Raw genomic sequence first — 16,948 nt, 5'->3', positions numbered from 1 at the left:
CGTATTATAACATTCTCCCCTCTACTCATGTCTTAAATGTACTGTTTTTAAATAAAATGTGATAAAGATCTTAGTGACTGGTCTGTCTGAAGATGTCTATACATTTGAACCGATCAACAAAAAAAAAGATTTGATGTTTTATTTGAGGAATACACATGGTCAATCAAGGGTACAAATGACAGTAACAGACATACAAAGGTGTTTCATAAGATTCAATACCCTCCAATATCAGAACTTGACTGGGTTGAATGTCACTGCTGGATTATAGGTAGCCAATCATTGTCACCATGACTAAGCTTTCCCAACGTGGCACAGCCTAGCTTCGATGTCGACTGGAGTTGGGGCAAAAATATAGCTTGTCTAAATGACCGCCAAGGCACCCAAAGCCAGTGTTCCTTTGAAGGGTCAGTCTCGTTCCACTTTAGCCTTTTTTCTCTTTGCTCTTCCTGAGGTATTTGTCTGTTCCTCAGTGGCTTTGGGCTCCAGAGCCTCCTTATCCCCATCTTTCTTTTTCTTCCTCTTCTTCACTCCTGAGGTTTCTGTATTTTCCTCTGTGGGTTTGGCTTCCTCGGCCATGTCTATATCCTTGGTGGTGCTAATCTGCTCCTGAACCTCATGTATGTCCTTACTGGCAGAAGGACTACTTGGACTCATCTCAGCGACCGGATTGCTATAACAGTGAAGACGAGCATTAACAATGTTGCATTTCTGTTGGTTAACTTCAGACAAAGTCTAGATTATACCGTTGCCTTGCTTTTACGGAATGTATAACTGTTACTCACAGTGTTTCGGAGGCTTGCTCTTCTAGCCTCTGTGCTGTGTGTCGCTCCAGCAGGGCCACAAAGAAGCCATGGGTGAGGGTTTTGGTGGTGCTGGCTCGGAGACACTTTGTGAGGGGAGCCAGGCCACGCTCGGGCCACTGCAGGAGCAGTGGAACCAGCCTGCAGAAACAGCCGGTGTCTCATAAGTTTACACAATGCTATACTGTTCTTATGATCATAAACACAGGTCACATACTTAGTCGGTTCTATGATAAATCTATTTGGGAATTGATCATTAGAGGTTAAGCAGCAAAGCTGGTGAAACCCTAATGTATTTGTTGGCATTGATTATTTTCTGCCAATTTGTGAAAATGCAAATTCCCGTGAGATGGTAAGGCCTAGGTTGCAACCATGCATGACGGTAAGGGGCCACACCCTCATCCATTACTGTGCATATTGACCAGATGGTGTTGCTATAACAAGCAAGTGAAAGGTCACGCCGCTCACCCAGTGAGTCCTGAAATCCAGTATATAGGTTCCTCTCCTCACAAGGAAGAAATATGCTTCAAGGTCCCATGATGGGTTTTCTGCCATTTTGAATTTGGTTTACACTTGAAACGCTACTCCTCTGGGACCGATATGCACAAAACTTGAGACTTCATCTATGGACCAAAATAGCATCTCAAACAACATGGCTGCTACTGACCAATAAATAGTAATGTGGGTGTTGTCTGGCACAAATGCATAACTCCAACATGGATATTCATTTGCAGCACATATACCAAATGCTGTCAAGACTCAACATATCTAAGCACATTCAAATCGACCACACGGTGGCGCTACAACAGGCACATTTATCTCTTGATCAGTTCGACTGATTAAATTTGGTACACATGCTCAGAGATGTGTCGAGCTAACCTGTAAAATATGGTTCAGTTTGGCTGCATGATGGTGCTGTTGGACAAAGAAAAAAAAATCATGCAAGCTCATTGCGGCCATATTGTTTGAGCAAGAGTCTTGGAAAATTGTGTTTGAAGATGTGCATCTATAGATGGTACAGTCGTGGCCAAAAGTTTTGAGAATGACATTAATTTCCAAAGTTTGCTGCTTCAATATCTTTAGATATTTGTCAGATGTTACTATGGAATACTGAAGTATAATTACAAGCATTTCGTAAGTGTCAAAGGCTTTTATTGACAATTACATGAAGTTGATGCAAAGAGTCAATATTTGCAGTGTTGATCCTTCTTTTTCAAGACCTCCGCAATCTGCCCTGGCATGCTGTCAATTAACTTCTGGGCCACATCCTGACTGATGGCAGCCCATTCTAGTATAATCAATGCTTGGAGTTTGTCAGAATTTGTGGGTTTTTGTTTGTCCACCAGCCTCTTGAGGATTGATCACAAATTCTCAACGGGATTAAGGTCTGGGGAGTTTCCTGACCATGGACCCAAAATATTGATGTTTTGTTCTCCAAGCCACTTAGTTATCACTTTTGCAAGGTGGCAAGGTGCTCTATCATGCTGGGAAAGGCATTGTTCGTTACCAAACTGTTCCTGGATGGTTGGGAGAAGTTGCTCTTGGAGGATGTGTTGGTACCATTCTTTATTCATGGATGTGTTAGGCAAAATTGTGAGTGAGCCCACTCCCTTGGCTGAGAAGCAACCCCACACATGAATGGTCTCAGGATGCTTTACTGTTGTCATGACACAGGACTGATGGTAGCGCTCACCTCGTCTTCTCCGGACAAGCTTTTTTCCGGATTCCCCAAACAATCGTAAAGGGGATTCATCAGAGAAAATGACTTTACCCCAGTCCTCAGCAGTCCAATCTCTGTCCCTGATGTTTTTCCTGGAGAGAATTGGTTTCTTTGCTGCCCTTCTTGACACCAGGCTATCCACCAAAAGTATTCGCCTCACTGTGCGTGCAGATGCACTCACACCTGCCTGCTGCCATTCCTGAGCAAGCTCTGTACTGGTGGTGCCCCGATCCCGCAGCTGAATCAACTTTAGGAGACGTTCCTGGCGCTTGCTGGACTTTCTTGGGCTCCCTGAAGCCTTCTTCACAACAATTGAACCGCTCTCCTTGATCCGATAAATGGTTGATTTAGGTGCAATCTTACTGGCAGCAATATCCTTGCCTGTGAAGCCCTTTTTGTGCAAAGCAATGATGACACGTGTTTCCTTGCAGGTAACCATGGTTGAGGAAGTTCAATGATTCCAAACACCATCCTCCTTTTGAAGCTTCCAGTCTGTTATTCGAACTCAATCAGCATGACAGAGTGATCTCCAGCCTTGTCGTCGTCAACACTCACACCTGTGTTAACGAGAGAATCACTGACATGATGTCAGCTGGTCCTTTTGTGGCAGGGCTGAAATGCAGTGGAAATGTTTTTGGGGGATTCAGTTAATTTGCATTGCAAAGAGGGACTTTGCAATTCATCTGATCACTCTGCATAACATTCTGGAGTATATGCAAATTGCCATCATACAAACTGAGGCAGCAGACTTTGAAAATTTATGTCATTCTCAAAACTTTTAGCCACGAATGTATATACCAAATTTGGTGCCAATCAGTCCAGCGGTTCTGTAGAGGAATATGTTTTAAAGTAGTCAACATAATTTAAAAAAATGATAAAATACATAAATGTATTGCATTGTTTGATTTTGAGTTCTGATATTTGGTAAACAGTACAGAAATAGCTCATCCTAGGGCAATTTGTCCTGATGGTGGCACAGTGGGCACACAGTTGAAACCCAGCAAAGCTACTTGCAGCTTTAATATACATTTCTGTTCCCTACCTGAAACCTGGGTTCTGCAGCAGGCAGGCGGCCACCACTTGCTCGTTCTCCTCGGTATGGATGGAGCAGGTGGAGTACACCACGCGTTGCAGACGGGGGAAGCGCAAGGCGTGGTTGAGACAGTGCAGCTGGAACGCTGCCAGGGCCTGCAGACGACGCTTGTCCTGCTCCTTTTGGGAGGGTGAGGCCTCGTCCCGCAGACACACCATCCCTGAGAGAGAAACCCACAAATATTATTTTGAATCAACAATGACATTGAGAGTACAAAGACGGTACTTGTTTTAGAGGTCATACAGATACTTTGACTTGAGTCCTTCTGGGTCATCGAGGTACATCTTTCTGGAGTAATAAACAAGCATCTAAACATATATATTTTGTTTTGAGGACACCAGGCAGACCGGTTGTGTTGTTACCTGATCCGCTGCACGACGGGTCCAGTAGGATGTACTCCACATCTTTATACTGCGGCCCGTCCGGGTCCACCTTTAGGAAGTCCTGATTGGCCAGCTGCTGACATGTGACTCCGGCGCGGAGCAGGAGAGTGGACATGGTGGAGAGACGCTTGGCATCCAGGTCGAAGGCAAACAGCCTCCTTCAACATGGGCCAGAGAAAAGAGGTTTGGGTAAAAGGTGAGGCAAGTAACCTTTACAACGTGCTTTGAAATTTCATCAAAATTGCTATCCTTTTGTAACCTACTCTTTTTCAGGATTAACATCACAAACTTGTTAATACCCTATTCCTACTAGACAATAGTTTCCCAGAACCATAAAAAGTACAGTGTACAAAACATTAAGTACACCTTCCAAATATTGAGTTGCAACCCACCTCCCCTTTTGCCCTCAGAACCGCCTAAATTCATTGGGGCATAGACTATACAAGGTGTCAAGCGTTCCACATGGATGCTGGCCCACGTTCACTCCAACGCTTCCCACAGTTGTGTCAAGTTGGCTGAATGTCCTTTGGGTGGTGGACCATTCTTGATACACATGGGGAAACTGTTAAGCGTGAAAAACCCAGCAGTGTTGCAAGTCTTGACACAAACTGGAGCGTGCCTGGAACCATACCCTGTTCAAAGGCACTTACATCTTTTTTCTTGCACATTCACCCTCAATGGCGCACACACACACTATCCATGTCTCAATTGGCTAAAAAATCTGTTTAACTGTTTCCTCTCCGGATTTAACAAGTGACATCAAAAAGGGATCATCGTTTTTACATGGATTGACCTGGTCTCTGTCATGGAAAGAGAAAGTGTCCTTAATTTTTGTACATGGCATTTAGTCCAGGATTAGGCTTAATCTGGGTCTGGGACCTCTGAAATAAAAGTAATCAAGTTTTACCCTTTGTTTTTCATGATGGCAGCGAGGTGGCTGGTTTTGTTCCCCGGTGCTGCACAAGCGTCCAGGACGTGGCTGCCTGTAGGAGGGTTCAGGAGGTATGCAGGGAGACAGCTGGCCTGTTGGGATATAAGGTAGACAGTAGTACACGGGCAAGTCCATAGGCCCTTTCAGAATACCTTCAAATTATTCTGGGATTAATTTCTATCAGAATAGATCTGACAAGGTAATCTCATCCAATCATGTACAGATCAGTGATGAACGGACGCATTGAAAGTCCTCACCTTGTCTTGTAGAATGATGTGGCCAGCTTTGTACAGATTGTGGTCATGGAAGTCTGTCTTTGGAGAGAAAACCAGCAGGTCTGAAAGGTGCAGGTCACCCACAAAGGATTTCCCCTTCAGATTCAGGTCATCGAGCCTAGACATCAGAAACACACATTCCATTTACCTCATGTCAACCTCAGTCAATAGAATAAACAGGGAAGGAAGAAACATCAAAGGCCCGTCCATGACTGACCTGTAGGCTTGTCCCAAGTAGGAGAAGCCGTCTCTCTTGAAGTAATCGATGGCGTCCTCCACTGTGGTCTTTAACGTGTTCACACGCACATACCTTGGGAGCTGATCGCCTGGGGAAGGAGAAAATGTCTATTCTTTAACAAAAAGGAGAGAAACATTTAAAGACCAACTACCACTTTAAAAAAAAAACGTAGTTTAGAAAACAGCCTGTGTGGCATCAATATGACTCAAAACATTTATTCTACTGTCACAATTGACTACAAAGTGTAAAAAGTATAATTTTGGTCAAAAAGTCGGTCTCATCCAAAACCGAGTTTGTGAGATTTGTGGTTGACTGCATCACAGCGTAAATGAAGGTTGGGTTTGTTTCAATACTGTCCACAGCTGGCAGCACACAAGTAATCATACATTCTGAGTGTAGCTGCACATGACCTATGGTACATTTGGGTTGACTTTGGAAATCCCTATGGGGATTAGTTAGTGGGCCATCGGTAAAATACACAATATACATGGGACAATATGTTAATTCTAATAGCTCCAAATTTGTATTACCTCCAACTATAAATTGTAGAAATTCATATTCAAATATTCAAATCCTTTAATGAGGACTAAAGGTGTGCAACATGAAACACAATTATTGACGGTCCCTAACAAAGCTATTCAAAGTCAAAACAATATTGCCATGGTTGCACACCAGCATGCTGAAACTACACTGAACAAAAATAAACGCAACATGTAAAGTGTTGGTCCCACGTTTCATGAGCTGAAATAAAACATTTCCACACGAACAAAAACTTATTTCTCCCATATTTTGTGCACAAATGTGTTTACTCAGTCGGGGTCTCAGCTTACTGTTGAGAGTTAGAATAATAGAATACACAAACTTTTATCTCCGCCCCATGGCAAAATGTGTAGAATTGCATAAAATGTGTTATACAATTGCAAAATCATCTCTCCGCCTCATGGCAAAATGTGTAGAATTCAAATTGCCATCGATATAATGCAATTGTGTTTATTGTCTGGATATTTTGTCGTCGTCGACATTTGGAAAGTTTACCAACAAATTTGCTGTTTCCATCAGGCCTGTCATGACATTCTTTATCCAACGTACTGGTTACAAGCTAGGTTTCCATCCAATTGGCGACTGATTTGGATGCAAATATAAAAAAATCAGCATAAAAACATATGTACATTTTCCCACCAGAGATGTTTCCATCAAATTAACTTTTTGAGGGTAAAATACAGTGTGTAGCGCACATAAACAATTATGCGGTTAAATTCCCATGTACCGAATAAACAAATACAAGTTAAATGGGTTTCCATCGCATTTTCAAGTGCACTGATGGTTTTGTCACAAACAATGTTGAGTTTATATTGCGAATGTGCCCACTTTGGTATTGGCACATATGCTCTATAGCCTATTGAACATCTCGCGGATACAGTCCTATGCCACTCATCTCTTGGAAGCCCAAATGTCTAGTTTTCTAACAGGAGTAATAGGGATCAATCAATATAACCTTCAGGCTGCTGGAGACTGGAGGAGAGCAGGTCCTGGTTGCGGCTGACCTTCTGCTTGATCTTCATGCGGGCTAGGGCAGCCTGCAGTCTAGAGCGGTGTTTCATCATCAGCGCCTTCCAGGCCCCGCCACACTTCAGCCCCTTACCAATGACCAGGTCATACACCAGAACCTGCGTAGTGTGGACAGGACCAAACAAGAGGTAAGCTACCAGCCAAAGTGTTGGAGCAGTGTTCTTCATTCCTGGTTCTGGGAATCTGAACCACAGGGTGTGCAGGCTTTTGTTCTAACACACCTGATTCAATTACAGTAGCTAATCAGGTTTGTTTGTTATGGGCAGAAACAAATGCCTGCATATTATGACCTGTGGGTTCCCAGGACCAGGCTTGAAGAACTCTGTTGGAGGGACTGAATGGAGTTTGTTCAAAAAGGCATGACGGGGAAGATAATTGTATCCATGTGTTTCACATTACCTTGGCCAGATTCATTTTTATCTTGGTCTGTTTGAGGAGCTTGGTGGACTCAATGATCTCTTGAAGGATGGATGAAAACTTCTGTGTCTCACACACCAGGGCAAAAAGCTGCTTGATATTCTGGTGAGGTGAGAGCATTATAACAATATTAACACAATACTGTTGTAAGTCTCTTTACACACAGGATTTTTAGCTTCTAGGCATGACCAGCAAGTTATTGCCTATGTGATGTGTACGTGTTAGCTACATGGTAAATGTTGACAACGCAAGAAGTTAGCTAGCTAATAATAGCGAACGCTACTCAGTAAACTAGTAATTACCTGAAATTTACTATCGTAAACCAAAGTCTTTACAGTAGCCTGCTTCCTCTCCACTTTCTCGAGAATCTCGGCTGCTTTCGCGTACAAAGCCATTGCTATACAACTAATTTACCGTATTTTTTAAAAAGAGAATGTATTATCATTAGCTATGTACATGAATATACGACACCCACGTTTCCGCAAGCGGACAATATACTTTACGGCTTGCTGAAAAAAAGGTTTACGTTAGGACTCAAAGTTCTCTGCTGCTGACTTCAGTAACTGATTTTTTTAATGCATGTGTAAAGCAAATTCGATTAGTCCTTATCATACAGTTAATAACGACAGCAATATTGTTACTATTTAAACACAACTATATTGCTAGCTGAACAAAGCTGCAGCCACAGCAAGTAGCTAAAGAGCCTCTTGTGTCAAAGGAGTTTGCTAGCTAGCGTGCTAGCTGTGTTATTAGAATAGCTAGTGCTAACGTGGCACAAACTCGGCGAAGATGGAGTTTGCGGCTCTTTTTGCCTTGACCTTATTAATAGGAATGCTAATAATTTTGGTCGCCGTCGCAGTGGGAAAGCAGAAAGGAGAAATAAGTGAACAACTAGAGCAGAATGAAGAAGACTCAGTTGGTAAGTTGCTCTCTTAACTTGTTTGCATATTATATGTCTTCTTGTCGAGATGGATTGCTATTCTATTACTTTAGCTAGCTGTGAATGTGTCAAACAGGTGCAATTTACACACACTGTAATATCAGCCCTTTACGATAGTAACAATATCTGTACTCATTTAAAAGTATTGGCACCAGGTCCAAAAAGTTTAAATGTAGCCAACCACAAACTTGTTGCTGGAGGAAAAGTTATGGAAGAAAGTTTGAATGAAATGGTGACTAAAACATTGTATTATTGTTACAGAATTGTACATGTTTTATTAATCAACATCTTACGGTTCCCAGAGGAGAAATCAACCTGAACATTTTGATAATGAGAAACAAGGTATAGGCTACCTACACTATATATACAAAAGTATGTGGACACACCTTCAAATTAGTGGATTTGGCTATTTCAGCCACATCTGTTGCTGACAGGTGTATAAAATCGAGCACACAGCCATCTCTATAGACAAACATTGGCTGTAGAATGGCCTTACTGGAGAGCTCAGTGACTTTTCAACGTGGCACCGTCATAAGATGCCACCTTTCCAACAGGTCAGTTCGTAAAATTTCTGCCCTGCTAGAGCTGCCCCAGTCAACTGTAAGTGCTGTTATTGTGAAGTGGAAACGTCTCGGAGCAACAACGGCTTAGCCGTGAAGTGGTAGGCCACACAAGCTCACGGAACTGGGTTACAACACTCACTACCAAGTGCCAAACTGCCTCTGGAAGCAACGTCAGCACTAGAACTGTTGATCGGGAGCTTTGTGAAATGGGTTTCACTGGCCGAGCAGCCGCACACAAGCATAAGTTCATCATGCGCAATGCCAAGCGTCGGCTGGACTGGTGTAAATCTCGCCACCATTGGACTCTTCAGCAGTGGAAACGCGTTCTCTGGAGTGATGAATCACGCTTAACCATCTAGCAGTCCGACGGACGGATCTGGGTTTGGCGGATGCCAGGAGAACGCTACCTGCCCAAATGCATAGTGCCAACTGTAAAGTGTGGTGAAGGAGTAATAGTGGTCTAGGGCAGTTTTTCATGGTTTGGACAATGCCCCTTAGTTCCAGTGAAGGGAAATCTTAACACTACAGCATACAATTACATTATAGATGACTCTGTGCTTTCAACTTTGTGGCAACAGTTTGGGGAAGGCCCTTTCCTGTATTGTCATAAGCAGGCCCTTTCCTGTATCAGCATGACAATGCCCATGTGCACAAAGCGAGGTATATACAGAAATGGTTTGTCAAGATTGGTGTGGAAGAACTTGACTGGCCTTGAGTCCAGACCTCAACCCCATCGAACACCTTTGGGATGAATTCGAACATCGACTGCGAGCCAGGCCTAATCGCCCAACATCAGTGCCCGACCTAACTTATGCTCTTGTGGCTGAATGGAAGAAAGTCCCCGCAGCAATGTTCCAACATCTAGTGGGAATCTGTCCCAGAAGAGTGGAGGCTGTTACAGCATCAAAGGGGGACCAACTCCGTATTAATGCCCATGATTTTAGAATATGTTCAACGGGCAGGTGTCCCAGACTTTTGTTCATGTAGTGTATCTTGGTTAGCCTCTATGGAAGGTACTAGAAAGTGTCTGCTTGAACGTCTTGTGTAATGTGATGCCAATTCACCCCCTGCAGCAGAGAGAAATGCAGTGAAGGCTCCCACTGCCAAGAAACAGAAACAACAACAGCGTCCTCGCAAGGAGAAAGCCCAGCAGCACACCTTCAGCCACCCTCTTCTAGCATCATCCTTGAAGGTGGGCCACGCTTTACACACTGAACTTTATATTTGCCATATTTAGGCATACTCTGCCTATCTAATCAATTCTAAAAACCATCTCACAGGCCACAGTCTTGTGTAGTGCTCATCCAACAATGCTCACAGAACATAATGTAATGACAGTGGTGTGTGACGACGTTGCAGAATTATCGGATACTTGATCATTGCTTGGCTCACTCGTGTGTGTGTGTGTGTGTGTGTGTGTGTGTGTGTGTGTCTCTCTCTCCCCAGAGTCACAGTGGAAATGTGACGTCCCTGGACTTCAGCAGCAACGGAAAGTACCTAGCCACCTGTGCTGACGACCGCACTGTCAGGATATGGAGCACCAAGGAATTCCTGAACAGAGACCACAAATGTCTGAGGGCCAACTTAGAGCTGGACCATGCCACACTGGTCCGTTTCAGCCCTGATTCAAGGTATATTTATATTTATATATGTGCGCACACACACACACACACTCTTGTCCATAACAAAGGGTACAGTTGAAGTCGGAAGTTTACATACACCTTAGCCATATACATTTAAACTCAGTTTTTCACAATTCCTGACATTTAATCAGAGTAAAAATTCCAGGGAATTTGGTCAGTTAGGATCACCACTTTATTTTACGAATGTGAAATGTCAGAATAATAGTAGAGAGAATGATTTACTTCAGCTTTTATTTATTTTATCACATTCTCAGTGGTTTAGAAGTTTACATGCACTCAATTAGTATTTGGTAGCATTACCTTTAACTTCTTACGGCTGAGATTCCGTTAACGGGATCGATATGACAACAATTTTAAAGATAAACTTATTGTTAATCCTACCACAGTGTCCCGATTTCAAAAAGGCTTTACGACGAAAGCACACCATCTGATTATGTTAGCTCAGTACCTAGTCACAGAAAAACACAGCCATTTTTCCAGCCAAAGAGAGCAGTCACAAAAAGCAGAAATGGAGATAAAATGAATCACTAACCTTTGATGATCTTCATCAGATGACACTCATAAGACTTCATGTTACATAATACGTATGTTTTGTTCAATAAAGTTCCTATTTATTAGAGGTCGACCGATTAATCGGAATGGCCGATTAATCGGGGCCGATTTCAAGTTTTCATAACAATCGGAAATCTGTATTTTTGGGCGCCGATTTCCGATTAAAAAAAAATATATATATATATATATAATTTTTTTATACCTTTTATTTAACTAGGCAAGTCAGTTAAGGACACATTCTTATTTCCAATGACTGCCTAGGAACGGTGGGTTAACTGCCTTGTTCAGGGGCAGAACGACAGATGTTCACCTTGTCAGCTTAGGGGTTCCAATCTTGCAACCGCACAGTTAACTAGTCCAACGCTCTAACCATTACACTCCACGAGTAGCCTGCCTGTAACACGAATGCAGTAGAAGCCAAGATAAATTGCTAGCTAGCATTAAACTTATCTTATAAAAAACAATCAATCATAATCACTAGTTATAACTACTAATCCAGTTTAGCAGGCAATATTAACCAGGTGAAATTGTGTCATTTCTCTTGCGTTCATTGCACGCAGAGTCAGGGTATATGCAACAGTTTGGACTGCCTGGCTCATTGTGAACTAATTTGCCAGAATTTTACGTAATTATGACATACATTGAAGGTTGGGCAATGTAACAAGAATATTTAGACTTAGGGATGCCACCCGTTAGATAAAATACAGAACGGTTCCGTATTTCACTGAAATAATAAACGTTTTGTTTTCAAAATGATAGTTTCCGGATTCGATCATATTAATGACCAAAGGCTCGTATTTCTGTTATGTTATAATTAAGTCTGATTTGATAGAGCAGTCTGACTGAGCAGTAGCAGGCAGGCAGGCCCGTAATCATTCATTCAAACAGCACTTTCGTACGTTTTGCCAGAAGCTCTTCGCAAGCACAGCGCTGTTTATGACTTCAAGCCTATCAGCCTAATGGCTGGTGTAACCAATGTGAAATGGCTAGCTAGTTAGGTGGGTGTGCGCTAATACTGTTTCAAACGTCACTCGCTTTTAGATTTGGAGTAGTTATTCCCCTTGCGCTGCAAGGGCTACAGATTTTGTGGAGCGATGGGTAACGATGCTTCGAGTGTGGCTGTTGTCGATGTGTTCCTGGTTCGAGCTCAGGTAGGAGTGAGGAGGGGGACGGAAGCTATACTGTTACACTGGCAATACTATAGTGCCTATAAGAACATCCAATAGTCAAAGGTATATGAAATACAAATGGTATAGAGACAAATAGTCCTATAAATACTATATTTACTACAACCTAAAACCTCTTAACTTGGAATATTGAAGTCTCATGTTAAAAGGAACCACCAACTTTCATATGTTCTCATGTTCTGAGCAAGGAACTCAAACGTTAGCTTTTTTAGGTTGCCTGCACTTTTACTTCTCCAACACTTTGTTTTTGCATTATTTAAACCAAATTGAACATGTTTCATTATTTATTTGAGGCTAAATTGATTTAATTGATGTTTTATATTAAGTTAAAATAAGTGTTAATTCAGTATTGTTGTAATTGTCATTATTACAAATTCAAAAAAATCGTCCGATTAATCGGTATCGGCTTTTTTGGTCCTCCAATAATCTGTATCGGCGTTGAAAAATCATAATCGGTCAACCTCTAATATTTATATCCAAAAATCTCAGTTTACGTTGGCGCGTTACGTTCAGTAATGTTTTGCTTTCAAAACATCCGGTGATTTTGCAGAGAGCCACATCTATTTACAGAAATACTCATAACTATTGATAAAAGATACAAGTGTTATGCATGGAACTTTAAATAAACTTCTCCTTAATGCAACCGCTGTGTCAGATTTCAAATAAGCTTTACTGAAAAAGCACACCATGCTATAATCTGAGTACAGCGCTCAGAGACCAAAACAAGCCATACAGATATCTGCCATGTTGTGGAGTCAACAGAAGTCAGAAATAGCATTATAAATATTCACTTTTTATGATCTTCATCAGAATGCACTCCAAGGAATCCCAGCTCCACAATAAATGTTTGTTTTGTTCGATAAAGTCCATAATTTATGTCCAAATACCTCCTTTTTGTTCGCGCCTTTAGTTCACAAATCCAAATTCACGACGCGCAGGCCAGACGAAAAGTCAAATTCCATTACAGTTCGTAGAAACATGTCTAACAATGTATAGAATCAATCTTTAGGATGTTTTTAATATAAATCTTCAATAATGTTTCAACCAGAGAATTCCTTTGTGTTTAGAAATGCAATGGAACGCAGCTACCTCTCACGGGAGCGCGCCTGACTAAGCTCATGGCCTTCTGGCAGACCCCTTACCCCATCAGCTCTTATTCTCTCCTCACAGTAGAAGCCTGAAACAAGGTTCTAAAGACTGTTGACATCTAGTGGAAGCCTTAGGAAGTGCAATCGGACCAAATTTACACTATCTTGGATAGGCAAAGAGTTGAAAAACTACAAACCTCAGATTTCCCACTTCCTGGTTGGATTTTTTCTCATGTTTTTACCTGCCATATGAGTTCTGTTATACCCACAGACATCATTCAAACAGTTTCAGAAACCTTTTCTATCCAAATCTACTAATAATATGCATATCTTAGCTTCTGGGCCTGACTAGCAGGCAGTTTACTCTGGGCACCTTATTCATCCAAGCTACTCAATACTGCCCCCCAGCCATAAGAAGTTAAATTGTTTAACTTGGGTCAAATGTTTCGGTTAGCCTTCCACAAGCTTCCCACAATAAGTTGGGTGAATTTTGGCCCATTCCTCCTGACAGAGCTGGTGTAACTGAGTCAGGTTTGTAGGCCTCTTTTCTTGCACATGCTTTTTCAGTTTTGCCTTGTTCTGATGGCCACTACTATACCTTGACTTTGTTGTCCTTAAGCCATTTTGCCACAACTTTGTAAGTATGCTTGGGGTCATTGTCCATTTGGAAGACCCATTTGCGACCAAGCTTTAACTGATGTCTTGAGATGTTGCTTCAATATATCCACATAATTTTCTTTCCTCATGATGACATCTATTTTGTGAAGTGCACCAGTCCCTCCTGCGGCAAAGCACCCCCACAACATGATGCTGCCACCCCCGTGCTTCACGGTTGGGATGGGGTTCTTCGGCTTGCAAGCCTCCCCCTTTTCCTCCCCCCTTTTCCTCCAAACATTACAATGGTCATTATGGCCAAACAGTTAAATTTTAGTTTCATCAGACCAGAGGACATTTCTCCAGAAAGTACAATCTTTGTTCCCATGTGCAGTTGCAAACCGTAGTCTGGCTTTTTTATGGCGGTTTTGGAGCAGTGGCTTCTTCCTTTCTGAGCGGCCTTTCAGATTATGTCGATATTGGACTTGTTTTACTGTAGATATAGATACTTTTGTACCTGGTTTCTCCACAAGGTCCTTTGCTGTTGTTCTGGGATTGATTTGCACTTTTCGCACCAAAGTACGCTCATCTCTAGGAGACAGAACGCGTCTCCTTCCTGAGCGGTATGACGGCTGCGTGGTCCCATGGTGTTTATACTGGCGTGCTATTGTGTGTACAGATGAACGTGGTACCGTCAGGCGTTTGTGAATTGCTCCCAAGGATGAACCAGACTTGTGGAGGTCTACAATTAATTTTCTGAGGTCTTGGCTGATTTCTTTTGATTTTCCCACGATGTCACGCGAAGAGGCACTGAGTTTGAAGGTAGGCCTTGAAATACATCCACAATTGGTACACCTCCAATTGACTCAAATGATGTCAATTAGACTATCAGAAGCTTGTAAAGCCATGACATAATTTTCTGGAATTTTCCAAGCTGTTTAAAGGCACTCAACTTAGTGTATGTAAACTTCTGACCCACTGGAATTGTGATACAGTGAAATAATCTGTCAGTAAAGAATTGTTGGAAAAATTACTTGTGTCATGCACAAAGTAGATATCCTAACCGACTTGCCAAAACTATAGTTTGTGGAGTGGTTGAAAAACGAGTTTTAATGACTCCAACCTAAGTGTATGTAAACTTCCAACTTCAACTGTATATATAGATAGGTGGATAGAACCTCTTGTCTTTCTATACTTGCTCTGTCTTGGTATGAAGGGCCTTCATTACTTGGCTGGCTAACGGAGATACAATTCGCATCTTCAAGATGACCAAGAAGGATGATGGGAGCTTCACTTTCAAAGCTGCCCCTGAAGACTTCCCAAAGAAACACAAGGCCAATGTCATCAATATTGGCATCGCAGAGACTGGTATGATGGCTAAATGTATTCAGGCTGAATGATTAAAAGGCAGGAAGATGTGACTGCGTGATATGCAATTTTTTTTAAATTATGAATGTTATAAGTTATGGAAGAGACCCTTGTTCCAGTTGTCTAAACTCTCATCGCTATCCCTTTTTTGTTTTCTGTGTTCCAGGCAAGTTCATCATGAGTGCCTCCACCGACACCAACATCCTCATCTGGGACCTGAAAGGAGAGGTACTGGCTTCTATCATCACCAACCAGATGACCAACTCCTACGCTGCCATTTCACCCTGTGGAAGGTCAGTACAGTCCCCTAAGTGTGTGTGTGTGTGTGTGTGTGTGTGTGTGTGGGGGGGGGTTATAGCTAATGTAATTGTGCTCTCACGTAAATACATTTTGGATGATTTTGTCTTCAGGTTTGTGGCTTCCTGTGGCTTCACTCCTGACGTGAAGGTATGGGAGGTGTGCTTTGGGAAGGGTGGTGACTTCAAAGAGGTGAGCCGTGCCTTCGACCTGAAGGGCCATTCAGCAGGGGTCCACTCCTTTGCCTTCTCTAACGACTCACGCAGGTAAGGTATGCATAGCCTGGTATCCTATCGAAACATCCATGGTTGATTTCCATGAATGACATTATGATTACATTTCCCATTGATATTTGAAACGGTCTCCGATTTCCCCCAGAATGGCCACCGTCTCCAAGGACGGCACTTGGCGGCTGTGGGACACAGACGTGGAGTACAAGAAGCAACAAGACCCTTACCTCCTGAAGTCGGTGCCTTGCCAGTCGTCGGAAGGCAGCCGGGTGGCCCTGTCGCCAGACGCGCGCGTGGTGGCTATCTCCAACGGCTGCAGCGTGGCCATGTACAGCACATCCACTGGTCAGCTGGAGGAGGAGTTCCACGGAGTCCACAGCGAAGAGATCACCGAGCTGAGGTTTGACATCAACAGCCGCTACCTGGTGTGCAGCGGGGACCGGGCGGTACGTGTGTTCCACAATGCACCAGGTTACCGTGCAGCCATCCAGGACATGCAAGCCATGCTAAAGAACGCCCAGAACGAGGGTATGAAACAAAGGCTGCAGCAGCAGATACAGGAGGCGCAGAGCACGCTAGACACTGTGCTCACGGCACCCAAGGACTAAAGAACTAAAGACCCCCCGGGCTGGCTGTGTAGATCCCTCTTTCTATCTTTCTCACACTGCCTCTTCACAGAAGGGCCTGCAATTCGACTCCTGTCAGGGATGTGGCATTTGCATGCTGGTTTTAATAAATCATGTGTTTCTACAGAAATATGGCTCTATTTTGTTTTTTGAATGCTCTGCCTGCCTCCAAAAATCAAGAATACTATTTGTTACCTCTACTTGGACCAGTAATACTACTATAGGAGAATTTGCTTTGACGCTGGTGGTCTTTGTATTTAAAAAAAAATAAATCAAAATCAAAATGTTGTACCTACATGTACCCCTGCTCATTTACTACTCAGTACTGGTAATCCCTGTATATAGCCTCGTTATTTTATTGTTGCTATTTTTTATTTTTTACTTTATTTATTAAATATTTTCTTAACTCGAATGTTTCTTAACTGCATTGTTAG

The 16,948-nt window shown here is 42.6% G+C and overlaps 2 protein-coding genes across 2 annotated transcripts; one reads left to right on the top strand and one right to left on the bottom strand.

Moving 5' to 3' along the window:
* Nucleotides 1-125: 125 nt before the first annotated feature.
* LOC139423186 (28S rRNA (cytosine-C(5))-methyltransferase-like) lies at nucleotides 126-7,927 on the bottom strand. Its single transcript, XM_071174915.1, has 10 exons — nucleotides 7,729-7,927; nucleotides 7,409-7,528; nucleotides 6,936-7,107; nucleotides 5,420-5,528; nucleotides 5,185-5,320; nucleotides 4,904-5,019; nucleotides 3,976-4,154; nucleotides 3,563-3,773; nucleotides 783-941; nucleotides 126-670 (listed from the first exon to the last, which is right to left on the bottom strand). The coding sequence occupies exons 1-10, from the start codon at nucleotides 7,819-7,821 to the stop codon at nucleotides 406-408; spliced, it is 1,560 nt and encodes a 519-aa protein (XP_071031016.1). The 5' UTR covers nucleotides 7,822-7,927; the 3' UTR covers nucleotides 126-405.
* Nucleotides 7,928-16,923, top strand: LOC139423184 (transducin beta-like protein 2). The gene is made up of 7 exons (XM_071174912.1): nucleotides 7,928-8,345; nucleotides 10,003-10,121; nucleotides 10,376-10,560; nucleotides 15,210-15,361; nucleotides 15,528-15,654; nucleotides 15,772-15,924; nucleotides 16,037-16,923. Exons 1-7 carry the CDS (start codon nucleotides 8,216-8,218, stop codon nucleotides 16,494-16,496), a joined length of 1,326 nt encoding a protein of 441 aa, XP_071031013.1. The 5' UTR covers nucleotides 7,928-8,215; the 3' UTR covers nucleotides 16,497-16,923.
* Nucleotides 16,924-16,948: the final 25 nt, after the last annotated feature.

The sequence above is a fragment of the Oncorhynchus clarkii genome, chromosome 12, assembly GCF_045791955.1.
Source record: "Oncorhynchus clarkii lewisi isolate Uvic-CL-2024 chromosome 12, UVic_Ocla_1.0, whole genome shotgun sequence".
NCBI classification, from domain to species: domain Eukaryota; kingdom Metazoa; phylum Chordata; class Actinopteri; order Salmoniformes; family Salmonidae; genus Oncorhynchus; species Oncorhynchus clarkii.
This window is presented reverse-complemented; position numbering and strand designations above follow the sequence as displayed.

Excerpts from the sequence above, each read along its gene's own strand:
- LOC139423186 (XM_071174915.1), bottom strand. The coding sequence starts at position 7,821 with ATGGCTTTGTACGCGAAAGCAGCCGAGATTCTCGAGAAAGTGGAGAGG. Across the intron at positions 7,529-7,728 it reads TTTACGATAGTAAATTTCAG|AATATCAAGCAGCTTTTTGC; the intron begins GTAATTACTAGT and ends TCACCTCACCAG. Across the intron at positions 942-3,562 it reads CTGCAGAACCCAGGTTTCAG|GCTGGTTCCACTGCTCCTGC; the intron begins GTAGGGAACAGA and ends CTGTTTCTGCAG.
- LOC139423184 (XM_071174912.1), top strand. The coding sequence starts at position 8,216 with ATGGAGTTTGCGGCTCTTTTTGCCTTGACCTTATTAATAGGAATGCTA. Across the intron at positions 10,122-10,375 it reads TTCTAGCATCATCCTTGAAG|AGTCACAGTGGAAATGTGAC; the intron begins GTGGGCCACGCT and ends CTCTCTCCCCAG. Across the intron at positions 15,925-16,036 it reads TTCTCTAACGACTCACGCAG|AATGGCCACCGTCTCCAAGG; the intron begins GTAAGGTATGCA and ends GATTTCCCCCAG.